Raw genomic sequence first — 26320 nt, 5'->3', positions numbered from 1 at the left:
ATTAACTTTAAGAATCTTAAGAAATAAAGGGAAGGTGCTCTTTGGGATCTTATTTCATCAATGCCAAAAATTTGTTGATTGCGCCATAGTTTATTAATTTCAGCAAAAATTTTACAACAGTATAATGGTATGGTGCCATCATTTTCTGTAGACACTTATACTTTATACAATAACTTGAGTATTAGTCAATAGATTGGTATGAAATTTTAGAAATAACTACTTTACCATTAAAAAAAGAGTGCAGTTACAAATGATCTAATAGTATGCCTTATTGTGAAAGTTTGTATGAAATGTCTTTTTTTCAAACCAATTTAAATATAATTTGTTTTTAAGTCTTTTAGTAAAGATATGGCTTACTGGTATATCAAATTATTTTGAATTTATAAACAAGGTTTTCCATAGCCTAGGCCTACTTTTTGGTATGTAGGTGATTTCTAGACAGTAAATGAATTTGTTTTTATTTTTAATAAGTTTCATAAAAGCAAATGAAATATTCTAATTCTGTGATTAAAGTAAAAAATGAACCTTAAAGAGCAACTGTGTATAATATGGCAGAAACAATTCAGTAGTGAGGGGCCAAAGCAAGCATATAAAGCTTTGTAAAATTTCTTTTCATTACCATTTTCTGTAAATAGTACATACTTTGTGTAATCTGTGACTCAAAAAGTATTGAATCTGTTCATAGTAACTATTTACGTAAATAAGACTTGCATCTTGTATTATGTATAAATTTTAATGTTGGATTTTGACATTTTTTTGGCTCTTTTTTGTTTTACCTTGGGCTGCATAAATCTTTCTTCCTTTCAAGTTCTTATCTTTTTTCTCTTAATGCTGAAACAAGTGAATGAGTTCTGCAGAAGAAATGTTCAGTTCATAACAAGTCCTTCTTAGAATATTATATAATTTGTGGTTTAAAGATGTGATACATAGTAAGAGATTTTGAGCTCATATATGCTTTTGAATTATTCTTCACCTTCACATTTATAGGCGTAACTTTAATAGGTTTATCACTCATACACATCATTTTTATAATAGATTGATATGTTAAATTGCGTGTAATTGATTGATATGGTAACTTATGTATAATTGATTGATATTGCAACTTATGCCACTGCCATGGCCATTAGTACAGTTGGTTTGTAAAAAAAACACTGGATAAAATTTTCTGCTTTTCCTATTAATCTGGTCAAATGTGTAACGTTCATTTGCAGTGATTAACATAAAATATGTATGTACATATGTAACAAATGATTATAGTATTTCACTTATATTGATATTATTTATCTTAAAGAGAAATATGTTTTAGTAAGTTTGTTTTCTGCTATTATGTACTTCTATGTTTAATAATCAGGCAAAATGTGTATAAGGTTGGGACATGAAAAAAAAACACAAATATTTACTGCATTCATCAAGTATTTGTACATTATAACATACAGAATTCACTATCAAAATGTTTGTAAAGTTTGTCTTTTGAATATAATGAAAGGTCAAATATAGTTGAAATGAACTATGGAAAAATGGCAGGAAAATTATTCTACACTTTTTCCCTATATAAGTAGTCAAAAATTATCTACATCACAGATGCTTCAGGATTAATTTTAATAGTTTTTCAGTATTTAATATATTTAAGTCAAAACTGACAAAATTGACCAAAATGATGTGCCACCCATTGCCTGATTCTTACTCAGAATGATATTAATAATTAAAAATTTCCTATCAGCTTCAGGTAAAAAAAACCCCTACATAGTGAGACAAAATCAGAGGCCATTTTTTGGTTACATTAAAGCAGAAGATGCTGAAAGTAAGTAATGTCTACTAGGGTATAAATGCCACACACATGTACCTAAAAATGCATGTAAAACAGGTATTTCACATGCATGGCATGAAACATCTCTTTCACATGTGTGTGACATGCATGTGATATGCATGTGTCACTGAACATGTGTGGCATGAAATGTCTCTTGCACATGTGTGTGACATGCACGTGAAACGCATGTGTCACTCAACATGTGTGGCATGAAATGTCTTTCACATGAGTGCCATGCACATGAAACATGTGTTACTCAACATTTGTGGCATGAAATGTCTCTTTCACATGTGTGTGCCATGCACATGAAATGCATTTGTCACTCAATATGTGTAGCATTTTTACCAGTGTACAATATGGGTAGTAACAGTAAGCACCATTAAAATCTAAAAACCTGGAAATAAATGTCATTAGAATTCATGATCCTATAACAAGATCAATGTCTTAACACTGTGGCTAATTGAAAACCATAAAGGATACCAAAGGAAGCTCATTGTGTCAAACTAGTGCAAAGCCAGGTTTTCTTGATTGCCATAGCATGTTAAACTAAAATTAATCAATCAAATTTAATCAATGTCTTCTACCTTCAAAATATGAAAAGCCGCATTTTTATTTTTACTTTTGGCAACACATTGAAAAAAGATCTGTTGTTACACAAATATTCCTGTATCAATTGAAGCCAATCTAATTTGCAGGAAGAAGGAGTGTTGCCTATACTAAGCACAGATCTCAGATCCAGTCTGGCTTTAAAGACCCAAATCGTGATATATTTCTCTGGGCTGTCATAATGAATAGAAAGGAAATTGCCATGTTGTTCTGGAAAAGAGGAAAAGACTACATCTGTAAGCCTACTACTCAATTAACATTACATTTTTACATTTTCAAAGATGAGGTTATATTCAGAGCTTAAGGTACTAAAGAAAACAGGTAAAAGACACCAGATTTTCAGGCAGACAATAGGTATGATTGGAATAGGTGAGGACATTCATTAGTTGGAGACCTGATTTTAGAAGCAAACGTAGGCTGAGGTTAAGAGTGAAATTGACTCTGTACTTTTAATAGAAATTATTATTCTGACATCAGTGTTATAAATGAACCAGGTAACTAATTTTAACTGGATTTTTTAGATGGAAACTATCGGTTATAAGTTTGGGTATATATGGTGGCAAGCTGGCAAAAATGTTTTTGGTCAATAACTTGACAAACATTGCTTGCAAATTTAGAAGGATTTTTTGGGATGACAATATAAAGCTAAAATTACATTTTCACAAATGTAGGTTTTTTTTCATTTCCAAGTGGTGGCCAGTTTTGTTATGGAAAATTGGGGTTTTGAACCTTGTCCATTCAAAAATTTGAAAAGTATTTAGTCAGTTGCTTTCAAATTTTAATATGATGTTTGGGATGACAAAGTAAAGTTACATTTTCACCAATATCTTTTTTTCCCCCCAAATACAATAAATATCCAATTTTAAGGAGTCATGAGTTCAAGTACATGGGTTCTTTACAGATCAAATGGTTCTCTTAAAAATTCTGAAAACAGTTTAAGAATATTCTTCATAGAAAGATATGAAAGGTACATTAATTTGTTAAATCTGGTATAATTTGGAATGCAAATTAGAATGATTTCCTATAAAAATTACTGTCTTTTTTAAAATGTTTTGAATAGGTTCAGCTCTGTTAGCCAGTTCACTTACAAAAGCCTTAGCAAGGATAGCAGACTCAGATGAAGATATTGAACTCAGTAATTCATTCCTTGAGAATTCCAAGTAAGTCTTTGGGCCTTTCTCTAATTGACTATAGTCAGTTATATGTCTTAAATTTCTACAGTGTACAAATCTAGTTTCGATTTTAGTCAAACTATAGATCTCAAATTAGTTGTTCAGCCCAGTGAACTTGAAATAACAAAATTTGACTGTATTTGATAAGAAAAAAAAACAATAAAAGTTTTTGTCCTAATTACATGTAGTCTTATTGTCATTATTGTTCTTTATTCTCTAAATTTATGTTAATTGGTTTTGTACAACATTTTTGACTGTTTGCAAAGCCTAATACAAGAGCTTATCCTTTTATGTGAGTCATACATCATGTTAAAGGCAAGAAATTATCCAGGGGCAGATCCAGGATTTGAGTTTAGGGAGGGCGTAAATTGAATTAAATACCATGCAAAGCAAGGCAAAAAATATTATTGGGTGAAACTTGTGTAAGGGGGGGGGGGGGGTGTACGCCCAGTATGCCAGTCCTTGGATCCGCGCCTGTTACCTTAGTTTTATTGTTTTGATATGACTGCTTGGATCTTGTAGATATTTCTCTATTATCTATATCTTACTGTCTATATATACGTTTGATAGTATGTTGCCCTTTCCCCCAGGTATTATGAGCAGTTAGCCTGTAGTTTGATCACCGAGTGCTACGTCCAGAATAGACATTTAGCCATGTCATTGTTAGTGCATACAGTTGAGCAGTATGGTAATACTACTCACTTTACCCTGGCTGACTCAAATGAGTTAATGGACTTTATGGGTCAGACAGCTTGTCAGGCCAAACTCAACAGTATATGGAAGGGCAGAATGGCTCTATATACTTCTACTCTGAAGGTAGGCACTAGTCCTTGGTATCAACTTGAGAAAACGTGGCATGATATTACCGGCATATTTAATTCTAAATTAGTGCTCACTTTGTTTTTCAATATTTTGGTAAATGTACAATGTTAACTATAAATGGTCAAATGTTTAAAAATATTACAAATTGCAGATTTGGTGAACACGTTTGTACTTATACTCTCTGACATACTTCAAAGGTTTAGATGTAGTAAATTGGCTGATTATGAATGTCTTGAACTGTAGTGATATCATTACTTTTTTCTTTATAGATTATAATTAGCATTTTCATTCCATTCCTGATCCCAGCCATCAAGTTTAGCACCAGTAAAGCTCCAGGAGAAGAAGTTGATAAAGAAGATGAAGAGATTTTTGAAGAAGAATATGCCATGCATGGAGACCCTCATCTACTGGAAAATAAAGTCAAACCAGAAACTAATCTTAACCAAATATTATCTAGTGAAAAGAAAGAGAAAAAAAAAGGGAAATTTTACAAAGTGAAAATGTTTGCATGTAGTGATGACAATGAAACTATTAGTGTTCCTTATGCCATATATTACTTCTATACTGCTCCTGTTACTAAATTTTGGATCTATTTGGTGAGTTAATGTAAAAAAATGCATTATTTTAAATGTCCTTAAAACACTATAAAATAATTTTCAGGAGAAAACAGAATACCTTTATGCTTTACTTTTTATATATTTGATTTTGAAATTTTAACATTAAGTTCATTACCACAAGTACAAGGATATTGGTCAGGATAATTCTACCCCACACAACCAGTTACAGGGTTATAATGTTTTTTATCTGTCCACCCATTTGTCCATCATAACTTCTTGTTGCCCAGATAGGGTCTCCATTTTTTTCTAATTTCTTTCAAACTTAAGTGAATAAATATTAGCTTTATAAGCTTGGATGGGATTAATTTTCCCTGAAATCAGTCAAGGTAGGGCCACTTTTTTAAAGGGGTTTTAGTTAAAAAGGAATGATTGAGCCTTGTCACCTGGAAAGGGCATTCATATTTTGACTGATTTCTTTCAAACTCTGGTAAATTGTTAGTAGCAAGAAAATATTGAATGTGATTGATTTTTACTGAAATTGGTCAAAGAGGGGGCACTTTTTTGGCTATAAGGATTGAACTTTTCTAATTAGAATAGGAGTCAAAGATGACTAAAACTGAATGACAAAGTTATATTATATTTTAGACTATATTTTAGACATATTTAGCACCCGTGCAGGTCCGGGTGTTAAAAGAATAGGCCTGCAGCAGCACTAAGCTTGTCGTAAAAGGCGACTAAATAGTGCTCAAAACCTTAGCTGGGGGCTAGGGCACTCTGCCCACAGAGTAACTGGGATGTGTGCCCCAGGTGGTTGAATGGGGTACCCCTGGCTTGTTACATGCTGGGGTTGTCAGGCTATAATACAGAAAACCTGACCGCAAACCATAGTGGTGCACCGTGTTGGGAAAGATGCCATTTTCTTCGCACGTTAAGGAACCCTACTGTGGTATTCTCCTGGAGTAGGAACCATAGGGCTCCGCCACAGGAGGCTAAATTGCCCGACCCTACCCACCTCTCCCTATTTCCAGTGGCAATCAAAATTTGTCGACCCCATTGTCCTTGTGTCCCATCCCTTTTTCATTTCATCATGTTTTCATGTTCATTTTATCCTCAATTTCATGTTCATCGTCTGAATATAGCTGAAATATTGCTGTTCGGACGTTAAACCCCAACAAACAAACAAACATAGACATATTTAGAGAATAGGCAATACACAGTGATCAATTAAAGCACTGTAAACATATTAATTTTTGCTATTTTTGCAGTGCACAGAAAACCATCAAAAATAGTACCCGTGATATTGGTTTTCAACACGTTATAAGGCTAATTGTTTTTTGAAACCGCAAAAAATTGATACCTGTGAATATGTCCCCTTGACATAATCTGTGAAAATTAATATGTTTACAGTAGTCCACTTAATTGTGTGCGTGGCCTATGTAAATAGTTTGATGATATGTGTCATTTACTCAAAAAACATCACGTGTTAAGCCAATGAGATAAGCGTATTTTAATCAAATCAAATCATTTGAAAATTGCTGCCAGATGGAAACCATTTATTATCAGTTTGATGGTCCTATGATTTTTTAATGAAAATATTAATCACTTTCTTGTTACACCCCATGGAACAAAGTTGCTGAGGTATAATGTTTTTGACCTGTCAGTCTGTCTGTCTGTCAGTCACAACTTGTTGTCCCCTTGATAGCGCTTTTATATTTTAACCAATATCTTTCAAACTTTGGTGGATAGTAGCTATAAAGGCTTGTGTTAGATTGATTTTTACACAAAGCAGTCAAAGGGAACCACATTTTTGGGAGGGAGGATTCAGTGATTTAGGCTTGTCACCTGTATAGCACCTCTATTTTTTTGTGGACCTCTTCAAACTTTTGTGAATGGTTAGTTGCTATTAATGCATGGATAGGGTTGATTTACACAGAAATGAGTTAAAGGGGACGGACCACTTTTTATATGGGTATAGGGACTTAAGTTTTTGGAAATAAGGGATTGTGTGTGTGTGTGTGTGGGGGGGTGGGTTTGTTCAGAAAGGATCTTTAATTGTTAATGAATTATTTCAGATATCCTCTTTGATGTTTTTGTTAATATTTTATGTCAGATATCCTATTTGATATTCTTGTTAAAATTTTATTTCAGATATCCTATTTGATATTCTTAGGGATATTTTCTTTCTTTGTCCTGACTGACCTCCACTCCATTAAAGAGCCTATATCTGTTTATGAGTACATCACATGGGGATGGACCATTACCATGGTAGCAGAGGAAGTTAGGCAGGTTAGCTTTAAATCAGAACAGACTATTTAGGTTCACTTTTCTGCTTGTTTTCAAAACTGACTAACATACATGTACAGAATACTGCCAATAATGTTCTTTTTGTTTTACCGATGTAAAATAAATTTGTCAAAAAGTTAATGAATTTAAGTTTTCACACTAAAACAGATTTTATCGGCTTAGAGTACACCAAAAACTGATTTGACAGCTCTTCAGTTCTACATCTGACTAGATTAGATTAAAAATTGCATGTTATCTAAAATTGTTTTACAAGGGTTCAAATTTACTTTCATCAGTGGAAGGCTTAGACTTTTGTAAATTTGAAATCAATTGTGTACTTGAAAAAAACAAAAGTCCACAACAAAGTTTCAATAAAAAGGGTTAAAGGTCCAGGATTTCATTTGGTAAATGAAATTTCAGAGTGTCTGAGGTCAGAAATTGAGGGTTCCTGACCACAAACCACCTTAATTTGGACCCCAGAGTACCAGTACATATTTTATAATGGTTTTTAGAGTTTTACTCTGTTTTTGTCAGTGATTGATTTTGCTCAACAACCATATTTTGTGTTTATACCTCTGCATTTGGGGGTATATAGTGATAGGGGTGTCTATTCTTCCTTTCAGAGAGAGGTACCCATCTCTTATTTAATACTCCTCCTACACCATTCAGTAAGAGTGTAATAAGACGTTCACAGAATCCTTATGCATGTTATCAAATGGGTGAAGTTTCTGAGCATTGCTCACAGTTTTTCAAGTTTTTTATTAATTGAACTTTAGGTGATTATTACATATTTCAATATTTCAAGGAAAACAGATTGCTGTGTAGTTTGTAATAGGAACAGAGTAAAATTAGAATAAGGGCTTAAGTTCTAGCATCTTAAATCCACTTAAGAAATATATACTAAAATTGAGACAAGCATCATTCTTTTGTTTCCATTATTGTGTGTTAAGTATGTTCTCCTTACAAAGTCTCTGTTGACTGGTTTGTTTCATTTCAAATCAATAAATGGGTGGTATAATGGCTTTGTCCTTCCATCCGTCCAAGTTTCATTGTATTTATCCTGGCTCCAAATAGAAGGATTGATTTCATATTTGGTGAACAGCTACATAAAGATGGGGAATATATTGTTAGAGATCTTTGGTGCTGTCAGATATCAACTTCTTGTTTCATGGTACTTCACCATTTTTCACTTTATTGAATAATAGAGAAAAATTTCATCACAAAAATCTCTGCTACTAATGGATGGATTTATTTTAAATGTGGTGAGCGGCTTAATATAGATGGGCCATATGTGTTAAGTGATATGATTGCTCCAGGATATCAACTGCCGGTACAAATGGGGATATACTTAGCACAACAATGTATGCAACTTCATGTTTATCCTCTCATGTTGTCTACAAATGTACAACATGTGCATGTAATAGTATCTTTCATCTTGCTATGTGCATTGTCTATTATGAGAGGTAAAACAGAAATATTTTTATGATTTTTTTTTTATAAAAATGTGAACGACCTTAAAGACAAGAACACTGAATTCCACAATTTTTAATATGATTGAATTTTTTTTTATGTTGCAAATGATAAAATAATCTTTTTGGTCTTTAATGACAAAATCACAATGATAAATGATTACTGCTTTTTTTTCTCAATTCATAGTAAATTGTATGGTAATAATAATAAAAAAAAAGAACTGTTAAAACGATCTTATTATTATCCTAGATTGGACTCTTTGGTGGTCGTATCAGAATAAGGAATGGGGTAAACTATTTGGACCACCTGTATATTGCCAAATAAAGGAAGCTAGTTTTTCTATCATTGCTATTTTCTGGTGTGAAACTGAAAATCTGGTTAACAATGTTATAGCTGTAATCTTAGAAACAAGGTACACTTAGGGTGTTTTTGGCCCTCAAATACTAGTAGTGGGAATTTCCAAACGTGGTAATTGAATGATACCAGTTTGTATGTTTGTTACGAATTTGAAGTAGTTCCATGATGTTACCATCTTACCATCTTTTTAGTTAGTTTTGATAGTAATGAAATAGTTTTTGAAAGTAATGATTGTTCATTAAGTATAGTGAAATAAATATTATGTCAAACACTTGTGATCAGCATGTTTGTTTATAGTATAACATCAATTTTTCACACAAATAAGGTGGCCTATTTCACCCAGAAATGTACCTCAACCTTTTTCAGTTCTTTAAAAAGACTAATTTACATGTTTTGTAATTGTGGATTTCATGAAATATGATAAAGTACTTGATTTGAAGTATTGACAGAGAACACCAGAAAACAGTATTTTGTTAAAAAATTATCACAAGGAAACTATCCTTCTTAGCTTCAATAGTTTAATGGTCATCCCTATCTAAAAGATACTATTCACAGTGTTTGGATTTCACAGTTGACATTTTCAGCAAGTTTTTTCATCCTTATACACCCATCTTTTGATGGATTTTTTATGGTATACTGCTGTTTAGCCATCCACACATTTGATGGGATATGTAATGTGTCATTGGATTGAAGTGTGTATTAAGTGCCAGGTGATCTATTGTCTTCACTTGGTGTCTGATGTCATCCATTATCACTGCCCTTGTTAACAATTTTTCAAAACTCTTCCCCTCTGATACTACTAGACTAATTAGAACCAAAATTGGTACAGTATGAATGTTTTACCAGATATTCTGCCTTGAACTGGTGTGGAGATTTTTAAAAAAATAGAACAAAGTGGTCAGTGCTTTGCATATATTTCCAAAACTGTTAAGTTATGCCTAAATCTAATGTATTGTAAAGTGTTCAACATGATGAGCTGTTGTAAAATTTTTGGGAGAAATCTGTTTGCCCATCTTGGAGTTATTGCCCTTTTTTTGTTGTTGTTGTTGTTACTTTTTGTGATGTTACCTTATTACTTTCAAACTTCTTCTCCCGTGAAACTACAGGACAGAATCCAATGAAAGTTGATTTGATTGTTCCTTAGGAATGAGCATTGGGATTTTTTATCCAAGAAAAAACATTTCCACTTTTATGAAAAGTGGAATGTAACTTATCAAGCCAGGTCAGCAATTCAGGTTCTTTAGGGCCTCTAGTTTTATTAAGAAAATTATCCAGATAAAAAAATTGTTTTCCAGACAAGTTTTTTGCTTTTAAGTCCTAATTTATACCAACTAACTTGACACATTTGAATTAAAATAATTGAATTTCATAACTGCTAAATAGTAAGCTGTGTTAGAGTAAAGGCTAATATTACTTGTTACCAAAGTTCTGAATGGTCATTATTTCAAGAAACTATTAGATATCAAGAGGAAAACTGTTAATATTTAAGTAGCTACTTGGTGTCAGTTAATTTCTGATGAGCAGTTTCATGCCTTTTCATTTCAAATTATTATTATTTTTTTTACAAATTTCATAACAGAAACTACACTCATTTTTTCTGAATCAAGTTATTTATACTATCTAGATAATGACATTCAGATTTTAGTTATAAGGAAAAAAATAAGAACAAAGAAAGCACTCTAATCATATGATATTTCTGTAGGTAACTCAAACTCTGCAATCCTCTCAAGTGAAGAGCTCAGATCTCGCACTGTGGAAATTCTTATGCAATATGGATCCTATAGTTTTTCTCAAATCATATGCATGCTAGTATTTAGTAATTAGCTCATCACGTTATATGTGTTTTAAGCCATAGATTGATTTTAATGAAACATAGAAGTGATGATGTAGAGTTTTGTAGACTCCACTTCTACAAACAATCCACTTTTGCAGTGATTGCAGAATATTTGGAAAGTACAAAACAAAAAGTGAATTTATTTGTAACTCCATTGGTAAAGTTTTCTGAGAGTACATTTGAATTTGAAAGAAAATGTTTTGTCTCATTTATGGCCATTTTCATTATTAATCTTATACATTTACAAGGGTAAATGACTTTTTTGTTAATTATTTTATGTGTGAAGTTCATATCTGATTACCAATTCATTACTACTGATAATTTAATGGAAGTATCTTTTAAAAATACTTTTTATAATTTGTAATTGAGTTACCTGAGACAAATTCATTTCAAGATATCTCATATATGGTTTTGATTTTATGTAATTTCATAGATTTTAATGAAGGAGCAGCTATCATTGTTGTACAAACTACGGAGCTGGTGGGGTAGTGTTTGGAATAAGTTTGACCTGTGTATGTATATACTGTTCCTAACATCTTTTATACTGAGGTTCTCTCTATCAGAGGCAGACTTTGTATGGGCAAGGATCACATATAGTATAACCCTGGCTATGTACATAATGAGAACCATGCAGTTCTTCTTTGTAGAAAAGAACATTGGGCCAAAAGTTATCATGATAAGGAGAATGGTATGTATTATTTTGTGGTTATTTAGAAAGAACATAAATATAATGCAGTCATCTTGCTTTAAAATTAGATAGACAAAGATGTCAAGGTGTTTTAATTAGAAACATTGAATACCAATGACCCTTGTTAATAAGACATCTTTGGAGGATTTGTCAAAATGTATCATAATCAGTGGTGAGTGTATGACTCAATGCCCCATTAGATACCCTCTTTTTTGTGTTCTTTGCCTGTCATTCATGGCAATATTTTTCAAACTTTGGCCATGTAGTAAAGTTGAAAGTTACTTTGACTGAGTATGCAGATTTGCTCTCTTTTCATGTAGTTTCTGCTATAATGTTTTTTGATTCTCATTTCAGATAACTGATATACAGTTCTTCTTTATGATATTAGCTGTGTTTGTATTGAGTTTTGGAGTTACATACCAGGCAAATCTGTTTCCTAACTCAGAAGCATCCTGGAAACTTCTCAAAGACATAGTCTACATACCATACTGGCAGATGTATGGAGAGTTGTTCCTGGAAAATATAGAAGGTTTGTGTACTTCATTATTCCTTTCATTGTGTTCCTATTATTTATCTAAAAAAATGGAATAATGAAATACCTGATTAATTTGAAATGTTCTTGGAAATGTAATCATGCAATGCCATTTGCCATTATGCGACTTTTGATTTGATTTTTAGTCCAACAAAGTTTGGGTTTTTTGTATCAACCAAAAATAGATTAGTGACTCTAATTTGGGGTACCTGTTTCACATGGACTTCAGAATCTTTATTTCATGGTGCACCTAAAGTTTAAGTTTTTGATCTGAATCAGTTTGGGGGGTTCACATGAGCTAACATGGACTTTGTCATTTTTAAATGGGGAGACCCATCCTCCTACACCTTTGAAAGGAATTAAATTAAATTTCCAGAGAATCTTTACTGCATATTCCCATTGTGCACCTCTTAATTTAATTTTTGATCCAAACAGACTTGGTCCTCTATTTTTGTCGACAATTTTTATTGGAGTTATGGGACTTTGTTCATTTTTCACATTATTTGCATAGGAACACCTTGTGGACGCCACTCCTCAGAAACCGCTGAACAGAATTTGACAAAATTTTGTAGGATTGTTTTTCACCATATGTAGTTGATCATACTTAGCCACTATTTTGATTTGACAATTTTTATTGGAGTTATGGGACTTTATTCATTTTTCACATTATTCGCAATAGGAATACCTTGTGGACGCAACTCCTCAGAAACCGCTGTACGGAATTTGATGAAATTTTGTAGGATTGTTTGTCATTGTATATAGTTGATCATACTTAACCGCTATTTTGATTCGACAATTTTTATTGGAGTTATGGGACTTTATTCATTTTTCACATTATTCGCAATAGGAATACCTTGTGGACGCAACTCCTCAGAAACCGCTGTACGGAATTTGACAAAATTTTGTAGGATTGTTTGTCATTGTATATAGTTGATCATACTTAACCGCTATTTTGATTCGACAATTTTTATTGGAGTTATGGGACTTTGTTCATTTTTCAAGTTAGTTTTTTTCGGATTTTTTTTTGTTGTATGAAGAATTCTTAACCTAACTTAATTTGATTCATTAAGATACATTAACCTTGAATCGCCACATGGACTTATGAAAGCACATAAGTTTTGAATCTGCTATTGATACACGTGTCAAATATTTGTAATTCAACTCTTTCTACAGCGGCGGGGGACATATGGCTACGTGTAGCATTTATGTAGAATTTGATATGAAGTTTTTTGAGTTATCATGTCGGCAAATAAATCATTCCTGATGTTTGGTACCTATCTCTTACCTGTAAGTCATTCTTCACAACTGAAACGTTTTCAGAATCTTTATTACGTATTACCATTGTGCACCCTCTTCTTAAGATTTGATATGGAGGTCAAAAGGTGCATGTTATGCAATGTGGAAGTGGGGTATCAATTAAATGAGCATTTCTTATTGTTTTTATAGATGGACATTCAAGTTATATAGGGGTTTTAGTAAAAAGTGAGCAAGCTGTCAATAGAGATATTCCTTTATTGATTTTTGTTTTACTTTCGATTTTTCTTCTAGGTGAAGTGCCATCTCCATGTTCCTCAGGTGTTAATAGCACCCTACCACGGTGTCCTGAGATCAATGCTATAGTGCCTTTACTCCTAGCTGTATACATGGTACTAACTAACATTCTATTGGTCAATCTATTGATTGCTATGTTTTCGTAAGTATTATTCAACAATAATATCCAAGGAATTTATTTACTCCATCAATCCAACTATTTGTCCTTGCTTGGACTTGTGAATGTAACTTTTCTAAAGTTCTTTGTTTCAATATATATTTTTTTCCAATTGCTTCTAGAACTATCAAACTTTTTTGCAATATTTCTTTTGGGATTGAGCTCAGACACTCTATGTTTTGTTATGCATTATGATCAGTGTATTCTTTTGAGTCGAACATTTTTGGCAGTGTTTTTCACAGACATACTTTCTTGTACATAAAAACAATGCTGTAGATTTTTATGAAAGGGAAACTTAAGAAATATAATTTCTGTCTATCTGTCTGTGGCATATTATGATTAATTAGGGCCTTCCACAAAAAAGGACCCTCAGTATAGGTGTTAACTCTCCTGCCTTTTGCAGGAGTCTCCCGATATTTCATCTTAAATTCCGTTATCTCCTGCTGTCTTACCTATCTCCCAGCTGAAGCTAAAACACTTTTCAGTATTTCTGTATTTTATTAGTCATAATGATGGGGAGAAAAAGGGAAGTCATGAAGTTCAAAAAGTGACACCCAAAAATAATAGTTATTTTAAAAAATGTCCAATCTAATGTTGTAATGTATGATAATGAATTCAAGTAGAGTTTTATTACGAAAAGAGGTGACAGCTAAAATATGTTGTGAAAATGGCATTATATCAAAAGGACTTATACATACATTTACCGTCAAAAGTCAAAACTACTGCAGTTTTAGTTAGGCATACATAGTTTAGTTTAGATTTGAACTCTGTCCGCCCAGCCGTCTTGTCTGTCAGTCTGGATAAAAAGTTGAAGTTTTCAGCACTTTTTTTCTAAACACTTGCAGATATTGAGCGGATATTTTGGTATGTGAGTCAATCTTGATGAGTTACAGATCAAGTTTATGTTTTGTGCCGCTTTGCTGATTTTTTTGTCTGAGTTATGGCCCTTAAACTTAGAAAAATTTACTGAAATTTTAGTTTTCCACACTTTCTCAAATTGCTGGCAGATATTGAGGTGATTTTTGGTATCTGAGTCTACGTTGATCAGTTACAGATCAAGTTTACATTTTGTTCGGGTTTGCTGATTTTTTCTAAAGTTACCAATTTTCAGTTTTACACGCTATACCAAAATTTCAGTTTAACTCACTTTTTTCCAGAGGCTTAAGATATTGAGTTGTTTTTTTTCCTGCCAAATTAGTCAATCCTTATTTGAAACCTTATCTGTCCAATTGTCCACATATAAAACTTTGCGAATCTACATCTGTTAAATGGATTTGAACATCTTTCTTGTCTTTGTCCATATCCCTTCTTCTGTTTAAAATCCAGGTCATTTCCTCAGTTTGTCATTTATACTTGATCAAAGGTAGTATTTGGGTTAGTGATATAAACAGCTGGTAGGAGACTGTGTATTGTTTTTCAATACTCTCAGAATGCTTGTTAAAACATAGCCTACAGCTGTTATATGGAAGGACATGTTTATGTAATGTATATTACATCTATTTCAGTGATACTTTCCAGAAGGTACAGGAGAATTCTGAGATGGTATGGAAATATTATAAGTACTCCTTGGTGTATGAGTACTATGATAGACCTTCTTTAGTGCCACCATTTATTCTACTGAATCATCTGTTTAGGATAGCTAGATACATCATTGTTATGTGCTGTAAAAAGTTCCCTTACTATAATGATTTTAGTAAGTATGTGTACTTACTTCATTGGGGCATTCTCATGGGCAACAACTTAATCATTAACTTAGTAGAAGTTAAAGGACTATAACAGAACTAATATTAGATTAAAAAACTATAGTCATTTTCATATTTGGTGTACAGAGGAGTGGGTGAAAAGTTTATTATTTTTTTTCATGATTGGTAGTTATTCAAGAAAATCAGTATGGGCAATTTTAAGAACTTTTTTTCTTCTGTAAAATTCTGCAATTTATGGACAAAATACCAAAATAAGAAAAATAGTTATTAACTTTTCCTGCAAATGTCATAAGGATATTACATATGCCATGCAAAAAAAGAGACTTATGATTATTTTTTTAATATTGTTCAAGATGTTCCATTATCTTGATGTTATCACTGTTTCTATTATCTTGGTGATACAAACTGTTTTCATTATCTTGGTGGTATAAACTGTGTCATTTTTGAATTATCAGTTAAAGATGAAGTTACACACAGTTTAAAATTAAAACATGATCTTTGATCAGTCATATTCCATTGTAGTTACTCATTTAACAGTAGTTCCAATATTTCCTATTACACAAGACATTTTCAACATCCATTTAACATCTTTCTTCTATTTTTTATATTTTATAGGAACAGAATTACAGAAGGAAGAAGATAAGGTCCGACTTCATCTGTTTGAAAGGGAAGCTGTTGAGAACTACCTCTATGAGACCCAACAAGAGATGAGCAATGGTTTAAATTACCAAGTTTCATCAACATCAGATAGGTAACATATAAGATATATTTATTGATGGCAAAAAGTGTTTTTCGCTATTTTGTTTATAATCCCTTTCATCTTGCTATGTGATCATTTTCGATCTCACGCCAGTCGAGTGAGAATGAAAATTATCACTAGTTTCTATGTCCTCGTGTGACATACAAGCAACAGAGTAGGAATATTTAACAACCCAAGTAACCATCTGTTTGTTTACTGTGTATGAAATAATCCCTAATTTGTGGCAATATTTTCTAGTCTACAATGAAAAATGATTAAGTACAGTAACTTACCCGATTAGAATGAATAAATTTCAAAATTATTCCACAAATTTTAAATGTGTCCGTCATAGTTAACCAATTTTTTTTCAAATGATGTGAATCACAGCTGCACAACATATGTGATATCACATAGCATGTCAAAGAAAAATGGTCCTGAAAGGAAATTTTGCAGTGCTTATAAAACTTACATATTTCGGTTAGGAAAACTGAAAATAAAAGAAAACTAATACTTACAATTCAGCAAAACAGCGATAAACAGATTATTAAATATTTGTTCAACTCACAGGATTTTCTCATGCTCATCTTGTTGAAAAAATATTAAATAATCTAATAGTTATGTTATTTTATTTTTCTTGATAAATTAACTCTGTAATATAGTGCTATCAAGGAACAGAAGACTTGTATGCCATGTTTTGTCTTATAACTTATCATTTACGCACACAGGCACTAATAAACTAAATATTTGAATTGCAGATTGGAAAAGGTGATTGATGAATTAGACAAGATAAAAGATAGTGTAGCACACTTTGGTCGTGAAGGTGGTGATGGAAAACCTCCTCTATCTTCTAGGTATGTTACAAAGTTACTGTTACTTTTTGCTTTGCTCATTTGCTGATACTGGTTTGATTTTATACACTTTTCTGTATTTCTGTATGAATAGTATAATTGTGCTAAACAGTACAGAAAACAAGTGGAACACATTAAGTTTTAATGAATATCACTTCTAGGTACTGTAGATATAGCTGTTATGTTACATAAGGCTTGCTTACCTTTGGTTTAAGATTGTCTCTTATATTCTATTCAGGAGCGGAGCCAGAATTTCAGTATAGGGGTGTGAACAGAATTAAAGGCTGAGTGAAGGGAGGCAATAATACATGGGGGGAGGGAGTAGAATTGTTGAAAAATCTCTATTTCATGCAGATAATTTTTTTCCCATTTTTCTTGAGGGAGCTATTTTTGTAAACAACACTGCTTTTATTTATTTTATTATTATTACATCTCTTATAAAGCAATATATCTATAATACATATACTCAAAGTGCTGTACATAACATGCATGTATAAAAAATAGATATAAGTACATCAAATTACAAAAATAAAAAAAGACATGACAAAATAAAATTGAATGAATATCAAGTAACACAATGATACCTATTTTGATGAAACAAAAATGAACTGAAGTGACAAAAGACAATCTATTTAAAAAAAAAATCTAAAATAAGAGACAAAGGAAAAAAAAAACTACTTGATTGGTATTGAATTTGTAAAGAGTATGAAAATATATTCAAAATTAAAATAAAATAAAATCAATATACCAAAATGAAATTTAAAACATGCATGGAAAACATTCAAGTATGGTAATATCACAAAAGAAATAATACTATAGAAAAATAAAACAGATTAATACAAGTTATCACATAAATGCTTGCTTAAAAAGATGGGTTTTTAGTCTCTTTTTAAAAACATCCAGACTCACTGTAGTGTCCCACATATCATTTGGCAAAGTGTTCCATTGAAAGGCAGCATATCTATCAAATCGTCTTTCACCGTATGACTTTGTTCGGGTAGTTGGTGTTTCTAACAAGGATTGAGATCCTGATATCAATGATCTCAGTGGTCTATAGATTTTAATCAGTTCTTGAATATAAGACGGAGTTTGCCTGTAAGAGCTTTGAAAACATACAGCAACAACTTGAATTGATAGAGGTAATAGACAGGGAGCCAATGGAGAGATTTTAGCAATGGGGTGATATGATCTGATTTCCTTTTCCTTAATATAGCTCTAGCGGCGGTATTTTGAATTCGTTGTAGCCTTTGAATTTCACCACTTTGGAGTCCATATAAAAGCACATTCCTGTAATCAAGTCTTTTATGTTATCATCAAGCAAACAATAGTTTTACATGCGTCTTCTGTGATGTAACGTCGAATACAGCCAATATTGCGAATCTGATGAAAGCAAGATTTTGATATTGCACTGATCTGTTTTGTCATCGAGAGTGTTTTGTCAAAGTAGACTCCTAAGTTCTTAACACAATCAGTACTACTAACGATGTTTCCTCTAAAATGAAGACTACAGTTCGAAAGGTCTTTGGCGTTATGTTTTGGTGCGAAAATAATCAGTTCAGTGTTATCTTCATTCAGCTTTAGCATATTGCTACACATCCAGATGCTTATATCGGAAAGGCAAGATTTCAGTCGCTCAGATATGTTGTTCCAGTTATCTATCGGTTGTACAACTAGATATACTTGTGTATCATCGGCGTAGCAGTGATGACACATGTGTCGTCTATATATTTCACCTATCGGCTTTGAGAATATACAGTTTAGTTTTAGACCTAAAACAGATTCTTGGGAAACACCATACTCAAGTTCGATCTTATCAGACATTGTAGCACCAATTGCTATTCGCTGAGTTCTGTCTCTAAGATACGCATTCAACCAACTAAGAGCTGTTCCACATATTCCAAAAGAATATGTACCATGAAAAAAAAAAAAGTTTTTTTTTAAACCCATGATATCAAATAAACAACAATATATTAGGTTTCTTTATTGATGTACATATTACTCTATTGAAGTCTCTGCTATTGGCATGTTTACTAGTATTGTTATTCTGATGATCAGTGGATTAATTTGTTAATTTTGGAGTACCTTTTCTATTGTTGATACCCTCAGTTTTATTTTACACTAGTGCAAATGTTACAAGTGGAATATACCTAGTACTATATCGTTGCCATTTTCATAGATGTAATAGGCAGTTGTACTACAATAGAGAAGAGTGCCTTGTCTTTAATGATTTGTTGCAGAGATGGGTCTGATTAGTTTTAATGTAATTTATTAAATTACAATTACTTTGTCAAATGTATGATTAAATTAATTTAATGATTACAGCATTTCTGAAAGTAATTGCTTAAATTAATGATTACGTTGGCAAGTAATCATGATTACATCTGATTACGATGAATTTGCAACTAACTATGAATTAACTGAAAGTTTTGGAACATTTTGTTTATGTTATTTATATTTTTCATAAGGCCTTAACTTTTTGAATTAAACATGTAATATTATTTTTTTTAAGGTATAGTATAATATTAACCTTCACCAGTTTATTAAACCACATTGATCTATAAAATATAAAGTTCAATATAACAATTTGTGACTTTCACTTGAATTTTTAAGAACCATTGCACTTGATTTATGTACAGTTATGCCCTTTAGGGATATTTGAATATGAAAGAAATTAGCCAAAATATCTTTGGGTTTTTATCAAATTCATTAAAACAGTTGTTTAGGATCTTTTGATAGCTCTAACAAATATTTTTTTCATTAGAATAATTCGATTTTTGTTTTTACTTGTTGGTATTTAATTAACATTTTGTAATATCTTCACACAAAAAAAGAAGAAAAAACAAATGAAAAGTTTACACAAAGAAGCATTGAATGATTAACAATCATTTTACTCATTTTTGTTGTTGACATAATGCATTATCCATAGATACCATTTGAGGCTTTAATATTTCTATTGTAATCATAATGTAATCATAAAGTAATCAGAATTACAGGGTATTTTGAAAAGTAATTGATAAAATTAAATTACATGTAATCACATTTTTGGCTGATTAATGATTACTTGAAGAAATGTATTTAATTACAGCTGATTAACAATTACAAATACCCCATCTCTGATTTGTTGTCATCAGTTTTGATTGAATTGTTGCAAATAACCTTTTACTGACTCCACTAGAGCTTTATTAGTAAATCACTATCAGTTTGCAACTGTCGTATTCACAACTGAAGCCTCCAAATCTTAAATTACAATATATTTATCCCCTTATTTTAAGAACCCATACACAGATAATGTTTTGTGGAACTGTTAAAACTGGCTCCCTCTTAACTTCCATAGTATTTGAGAGAGTGTATGATTAAACCTTTATTTCTAATGCTTTAAGTTTTTAATTGTATTTGTATTTGTTGAGCTGTCATTGTAATAACCTTTGTATGTGAATGATATAATTTTTATGTGACAGAGCTGTGAAGTAAGTGATAACTATGCTGTCACACATCGAAGTTCTTGTTCAAATTAGCACCCTAACTTTTCTTGGTTTTATTTGTATATTCAAACCTGCTAGTAGTATTTTCATTAATTATTTGATACTTTGAATCCAGCAATGCATATTTGTGTCTAATCAATCTTCACATCATTTTTTTGTCGACTACTGACATCACTTAGGCTTATGTTGAAGTATAAATCATCATAATTTTGTTCTTTTATGGGTGGTACACTCTAATATTTGTCCTCTATTTTATTACCTAATATTTAGAGCGTTTATGTTCAATGCATTCTTTTCTAGTTTCTGCTCTATAATGTGTCATTTTGGCATATTTTTATATAACTTTTTTTTATATTTTCAAAAATTTTATTTTGTTTTTAACATATACTTTAAGTGTTAGATATGTATTTTCAGTTCCATTGGTCAAGGAACCATTAGATCAACAAACATGTATGTTTTGGAAATCATTCTTTGACAACTTGATAATAACTTTGAACTTGTGTACCAATATTCTCAACTTGTGATTATGAAGACGTTCGACTAAAGCTAATGCTGACAATATTCATTATTTTTTGTTTTAACTGATGACTGTATTAGCTATTAGAACTTGTAAAAGCACCTAACATGTGAATGGTTGATTATTTATGCTATAACCTTAAGTCCATTACACTAGGTAATTCAGGCTCTTTAACCAATTTACAGCTTATTTCTTGGCTTTGAGTTTTCTCTGAGTATGTGAATAGATAGACAATGTACCACAGACTATTCTGGTGAACACCTGTCTTGATTTACTTTAATCATGGTGAATACAAACTGAAACAGAAGTGAAAAATTGTATGCAGTCTAACCTGTCCTTAAAGGTCTGTGATTATAATGTCCCTGTCTTAAAAATCTGTGATTATAATGTCCCTGTCTTAAAAGTCTGTGATTATAATGTCCATGTGGGGTGCACTCTTTTTAAGATTAACATCTACTATATAAAGTATATAAAGACCACATCTTGTCTAATGATGATTCTGCTCTCCCTCTGATGGTCCCATTAGGTAAGGTTTGACTGTACTTGTAAGAGTGAAAAACAGAAGATGTCAGATGTATTTAGTTCTCATTCAGTGATCTGCCAAGTTAAAGAACATTTACTCAATGATGCCTTATCATATATAGTGTTAGGACATCATAGGAAAATTTTATTCTGTCCTGTATTAGTCTTTTTTTTTCTTTCTTTTAGGAGTGGTTTTTCCCCTAGGTATGCATTGTTGGTGTTGGGATGAAGTATATGCCAGAACATGTTTATTGTCCAGACAGAAAGATTTGTTTAATTACTAGCTCATAAAACAACTTCCTTGCAATTTCATTTTCCACTTAATAGCTCACCTTGCTGAAGGCCATGTGAGCTGTTGCCATCACTTTGCGTCCATCATCATTGTTAAGAATTTTTCAAAACTCTTCTCCTTTGAAACTACTTGACCAATTGGAACCAAACTTGGTATGAATGTTCCTTGGGGTATCCTGTATAGAATTGCTGTGGGGATTTTTGATCCGTCGAAAAGCATGGCCGCCGTTACTAAAAAGAGAACATAGGGGTCAGACAGTAGTTTTTCGCATATATCTCCAAAACCGTTAGGTTTAGCCAAATTTTGATGGGGTAAAAGTGTTCAGCATGATGAGATCTATCTGCCATCAAATTATCATTGTAATCTATAAAACCATGTCGGAGTTATTGCCCCCTTTCAACGTTTTTTGCTATTTTTTATGTTATTTCTTTCAAAAATCTTCTCCTCTGACACCACTTGATCAATTGGAACCAAACTTGGTATGAATGTTTCTTGGGGCATTGTGCATAGAATTATTGTGGGGATTTTTGATCCGTCGAAAAAGCATGGCCACTGTTACTAAAAATAGAACATAGGGGTCAGACAGTAGTTTTTCGCATACATCTCCAAAACTGTTAGGTTTAACCAAATTCTTTCAAAGGCTGAAATGATCTTTATGTTTAGGACTACAAAAGTCTTCAGGCATAAAATTTTTCAGAGGCCTTATTATAAGAGTTATTGCCCTTGACAGGGGAAAATGACTTTTTTTTTTTTTTTTAAGTTTTCAGCCAATGTCTTGAAAACTATGATAGATTTAGACTTTCATTTACTGAAATGATCCTTATGATTAGTCCTATCAAATTTTTGTTGAGTCAAAATTGTTGGACAACTTCTTGTTTAATTTATTGTCCTTGAAAGGAAAAATTCAACCAGGTGAGCGATTTGGGCTCCTGGGAGCCTCTTGTTTGGTGTAGATTTAATTATATTTTTTAAATATTCAATTTGTATCATGGTACAAGAGTGTGTTCAGAAGTTGTATTAAACTTGATCATTTAAATTGTTAGCTCATACTTGCACCATTATTCTGAATGAGCTTGGATTTAAGCAGGTTTTTCTGTTATATTTTTCAGCCATTGTAGCGTGAAATGTAAATTACCCTTCACCAGAAATTTTGGATTATAATATAATTGTTTGCATGTGAATTTAATACTGTCCTTATTGTACTAATTGATATAATTGAAGATGTGTTTCAGTGGAATTGATTTTTAGAATGTGAATTTATTTCATGTCTTCTTTCATACCTGTAACTTAAGTCTCACTGCTAAAAAAGATCATGAATAATTTTAATGTTGATTAATTTAAGCGTATTAGCCATGAACAGTATTGAGATTCAAACTAGTATTTTGTAGTTTTCTGCTAGTTTGTTTGTTTTTGTTGTAAGATCAATCTGTTCCTCATGTCATTTGAACTATGTTGAATTAGTATATGGCTTGAAATATGAATGGTATTTATTACAAATTCTGCTTCCCAAGTAAAAATCCTTCATTTTTCACACTGAATCATCATTAATACATGTTCATTATGTTTTTATACAAGTAATTGTTTTTTTGTTTTTTTTTTTCATTACAGGGCATCATATACAACAGCTGCATCTACAGTAGGACTGAATGTCCAAGACCAGGTGGAGAAACTGGCTGTGTATGTACAATCTGAGGTGGAGGATATGAATAAATCTATGGCCAGGATGGAGAAACTTCTCCTGGAGATGCAGAAAAAACAATTTCAGACACCTTCATTAGATATAACACACTTACCAAGTGCTGAAGCTTGAGCTAGATACTTTATGTGCCACTACTATATAAAAGAAGGAACCTATGTTACTATCTTACCCTAGTAGTGAGAGTACATGTTTTATATTGTATAAATTATTTTCATGTTTTTTTTAACAGGGATGCAGTCAATTAGGAGAGAGTTAATAATGTGGTATAAATTGCCAAAAAAAAAACATGTGGCTAACCCCCTTGAAGAAACCTGTCAATCCCCTTGACAATATTATTCCTTTCAGTAATGTGCACAAATCATAGCAGTAAGATATCTTTTCTAAGTCTATATTACATAAACCAGTAATATAAACCCTGTTTGTTATTTTTTGTGATTAAGCCAGCTGTGATATTCAAAATGAAATAAATCAGAATTTCTTTATGCAGATACTTGAACAATATTTTGGTACATATAAACTTGAATTATATATTGCATTGTTCATGATTTTTTAAAAATTAAATATCAGTGTACAGTACACATTTGCTATTTTTGTAGGGTAAAATGGAATAAAACTTCATAAAAAAATTCCCTAAATGTATAGAAATACAATACATCCATGCATTGACTTCTAGTGTCATATAGAAATACAATGCATCCATGCATTGACTTCTAGGGTCAAGTGCTGTATTTATTGTATGTTTGTATTGTTATTTTATATTGTATTTATAATTTGTAAATTACAGTTGTCATTTTAATGATTTTAATGTGACATTTCATATTAAGTACAATCCGAGCCAGATCTGTTTATCAATCAAATGAATCATTGTTTTAGTACATGTTTACTAGTATCAGTTTATACATTTATTAATAATCTTTGAGAGAATTTCTTATTGATTTTATACATGTAAGTAGATATGCTGACACATCACTTAATGTAGTTGTACAGTGTTTACAACATATTTTTATTGACTTTTTCTTATCTTTTGAATGTATGGATTTGACCTTTTTTTTCAATGGAATCAAGATCTGAAGTTATGTGTGAAAACATGTTTTATGTCGTGTACTAGTAAAGTTTGAAACTATTTTCCTTAATTAAATATTGTTTTGATATTAATAAACTTGATTTTTTTACTGTATCTACTTTTTACTAAAAAGATACCATAATGCATTTTAATATAATTAGCTTTTTTAATTCCCTTGATTAGTTTGTGTTTATCTTTCTGATCATTCATTCAGTTGTCACATTTTGGTTTCTAGATGATTATAAAAGACCCCCTAATTTATTTTTTAAAACTTTAACACTGTGCTTTGAACTTGTGAAATAAAAGACGTTCGTCTTTTTTTTGTATTGACGAATTCATATCATGTGGGTTGACCAGGACAAACCTGATATAAAGAGTAAACTATGAAAAAGAAATTACCTCAATATTATCAACATTGATCTGTACTCAAAGTGTATGTAGTGTTAGATGATGTTGAATATAGCATTAATATTCAGGAAGTTCGTCTATCCTTTGGTTTCTTTGAACTTTTTTGAATGATGTTAATCATTTTGTTTATAAATAACTTTTACATGTTGTAGATGGTTAATGTAATTGAATCGTTCTAGTTTTATTTTATGATAGGGTAAAATTGTTGTACTGATATTTCTATATTAAATGTTTTGATTCAAACTTTATGTTAAAGGATTTTTAAAACTTTTTTAGCCAACACCAGTAAAAGACAAACTTATTACTACAATGTTGTCTTTATATTTTTTCAGAAATATTAATCCAATACTCATTTATTTTTAAACTTATATATATCTTTTGCCATTTTTAATTGGCTTGGTTATATAACTGTGTTGTGAATATAATAAATGTTTGTTAAAATAACTAAGTATCTCAGGGTTAACTGTTCAAGGTAATATAATATATACTTGCACCACAAGTCTCTATTGCCTTATTAAACTTAAGCCTCAATTATTTGAACAATACATGTTAAATTCTAGTAATATTCCTCGTCACGTCTTTTTCAATGTTTATTTTTATGGATTATGTCTCCAGTCAGCACTGTTATTAACTATAGATTTAAAAGCAATAGAGGTCATTAATGGCAGAAAGCTTCTTTGATTTATGTTTGTTTTTAGTTTTAGTTTTAATGGCAATCAGTCTTAGATTAAGTTATCATTGATCTTCTTTGTTGATTGTTATTAACATTATTAAAGCAATTTTTAGATTATCTTAATGTTTTGTTTGTTTTTTTTTCATTATTCCAGCAACAAGTGGCTGTAATTTTAATGCCTCGTGTGTCTACTTGTCTTCCCCAACTTGAACATAATGCTATAATGGTTATGGTTACACTGCATGTACCACACTAGAGTTCTTGCCTTTTTTGTGAAGATATGACCAATATTCAGTCTCCAATTAATGTATATTGATCATATTCAGTCTATCATGTTTGTGTTTAATTGAGAAATCAAATGATATAACCGGTTAGTTTCAATTTCATATAGAGTATGACCATGTGACATTGTTTTTTTTCTTTGGAACTCGCATGGTCTAAATGGAACTCGCATGGTCTAATGGAACTCGCGTGGTCAAATGGAACTCACATGGTCTAAATGGAACTCACATGGTCTAAATGATTCAACTTAAATGAG

General features: G+C 31.6%; 1 protein-coding gene across 5 annotated transcripts in view; it reads left to right on the top strand.

Annotated features, from left to right (window-relative positions):
* The window catches only part of LOC148619188 (transient receptor potential cation channel subfamily M member-like 2), a 46863-nt gene extending 20958 nt beyond the window's left edge, over positions 1 to 25905 (top strand). For 2 of the 5 annotated variants that reach the window (XM_088578824.1, XM_088578822.1), the window contains 14 exons: positions 1721 to 1801; positions 2503 to 2649; positions 3474 to 3573; positions 4176 to 4401; positions 4677 to 5003; positions 7113 to 7250; positions 11342 to 11596; positions 11951 to 12125; positions 13677 to 13821; positions 15342 to 15529; positions 16155 to 16290; positions 17034 to 17129; positions 21023 to 21058; positions 23548 to 25905. In XM_088578824.1, coding sequence (XP_088434950.1) covers positions 1721 to 1801; positions 2503 to 2649; positions 3474 to 3573; positions 4176 to 4401; positions 4677 to 5003; positions 7113 to 7250; positions 11342 to 11596; positions 11951 to 12125; positions 13677 to 13821; positions 15342 to 15529; positions 16155 to 16290; positions 17034 to 17129; positions 21023 to 21058; positions 23548 to 23749 — 2252 coding nt within the window. In that variant the 3' untranslated portion in view covers positions 23750 to 25905. Of the gene's footprint in view, positions 1 to 1720; positions 1802 to 2502; positions 2650 to 3473; positions 3574 to 4175; positions 4402 to 4676; positions 5004 to 7112; positions 7251 to 8966; positions 9006 to 11341; positions 11597 to 11950; positions 12126 to 13676; positions 13822 to 15341; positions 15530 to 16154; positions 16291 to 17033; positions 17130 to 21022; positions 21059 to 21833; positions 21852 to 23547 lie in introns of all 5 variants that reach the window. The other 3 variants (XM_088578820.1, XM_088578821.1, XM_088578825.1) reach the window with 3 other exon arrangements.
* Positions 25906 to 26320: the final 415 nt, after the last annotated feature.

This window comes from Perna viridis, chromosome 4, assembly GCF_037379345.1.
Source record: "Perna viridis isolate PV_CMFRI_1.1 ecotype Kerala chromosome 4, ASM3737934v1, whole genome shotgun sequence".
Lineage (NCBI taxonomy): Eukaryota > Metazoa > Mollusca > Bivalvia > Mytilida > Mytilidae > Perna > Perna viridis.
The sequence above is the reverse complement of the archived record's forward strand: the minus strand, read 5'-3'. Positions and strand labels throughout refer to the sequence as shown.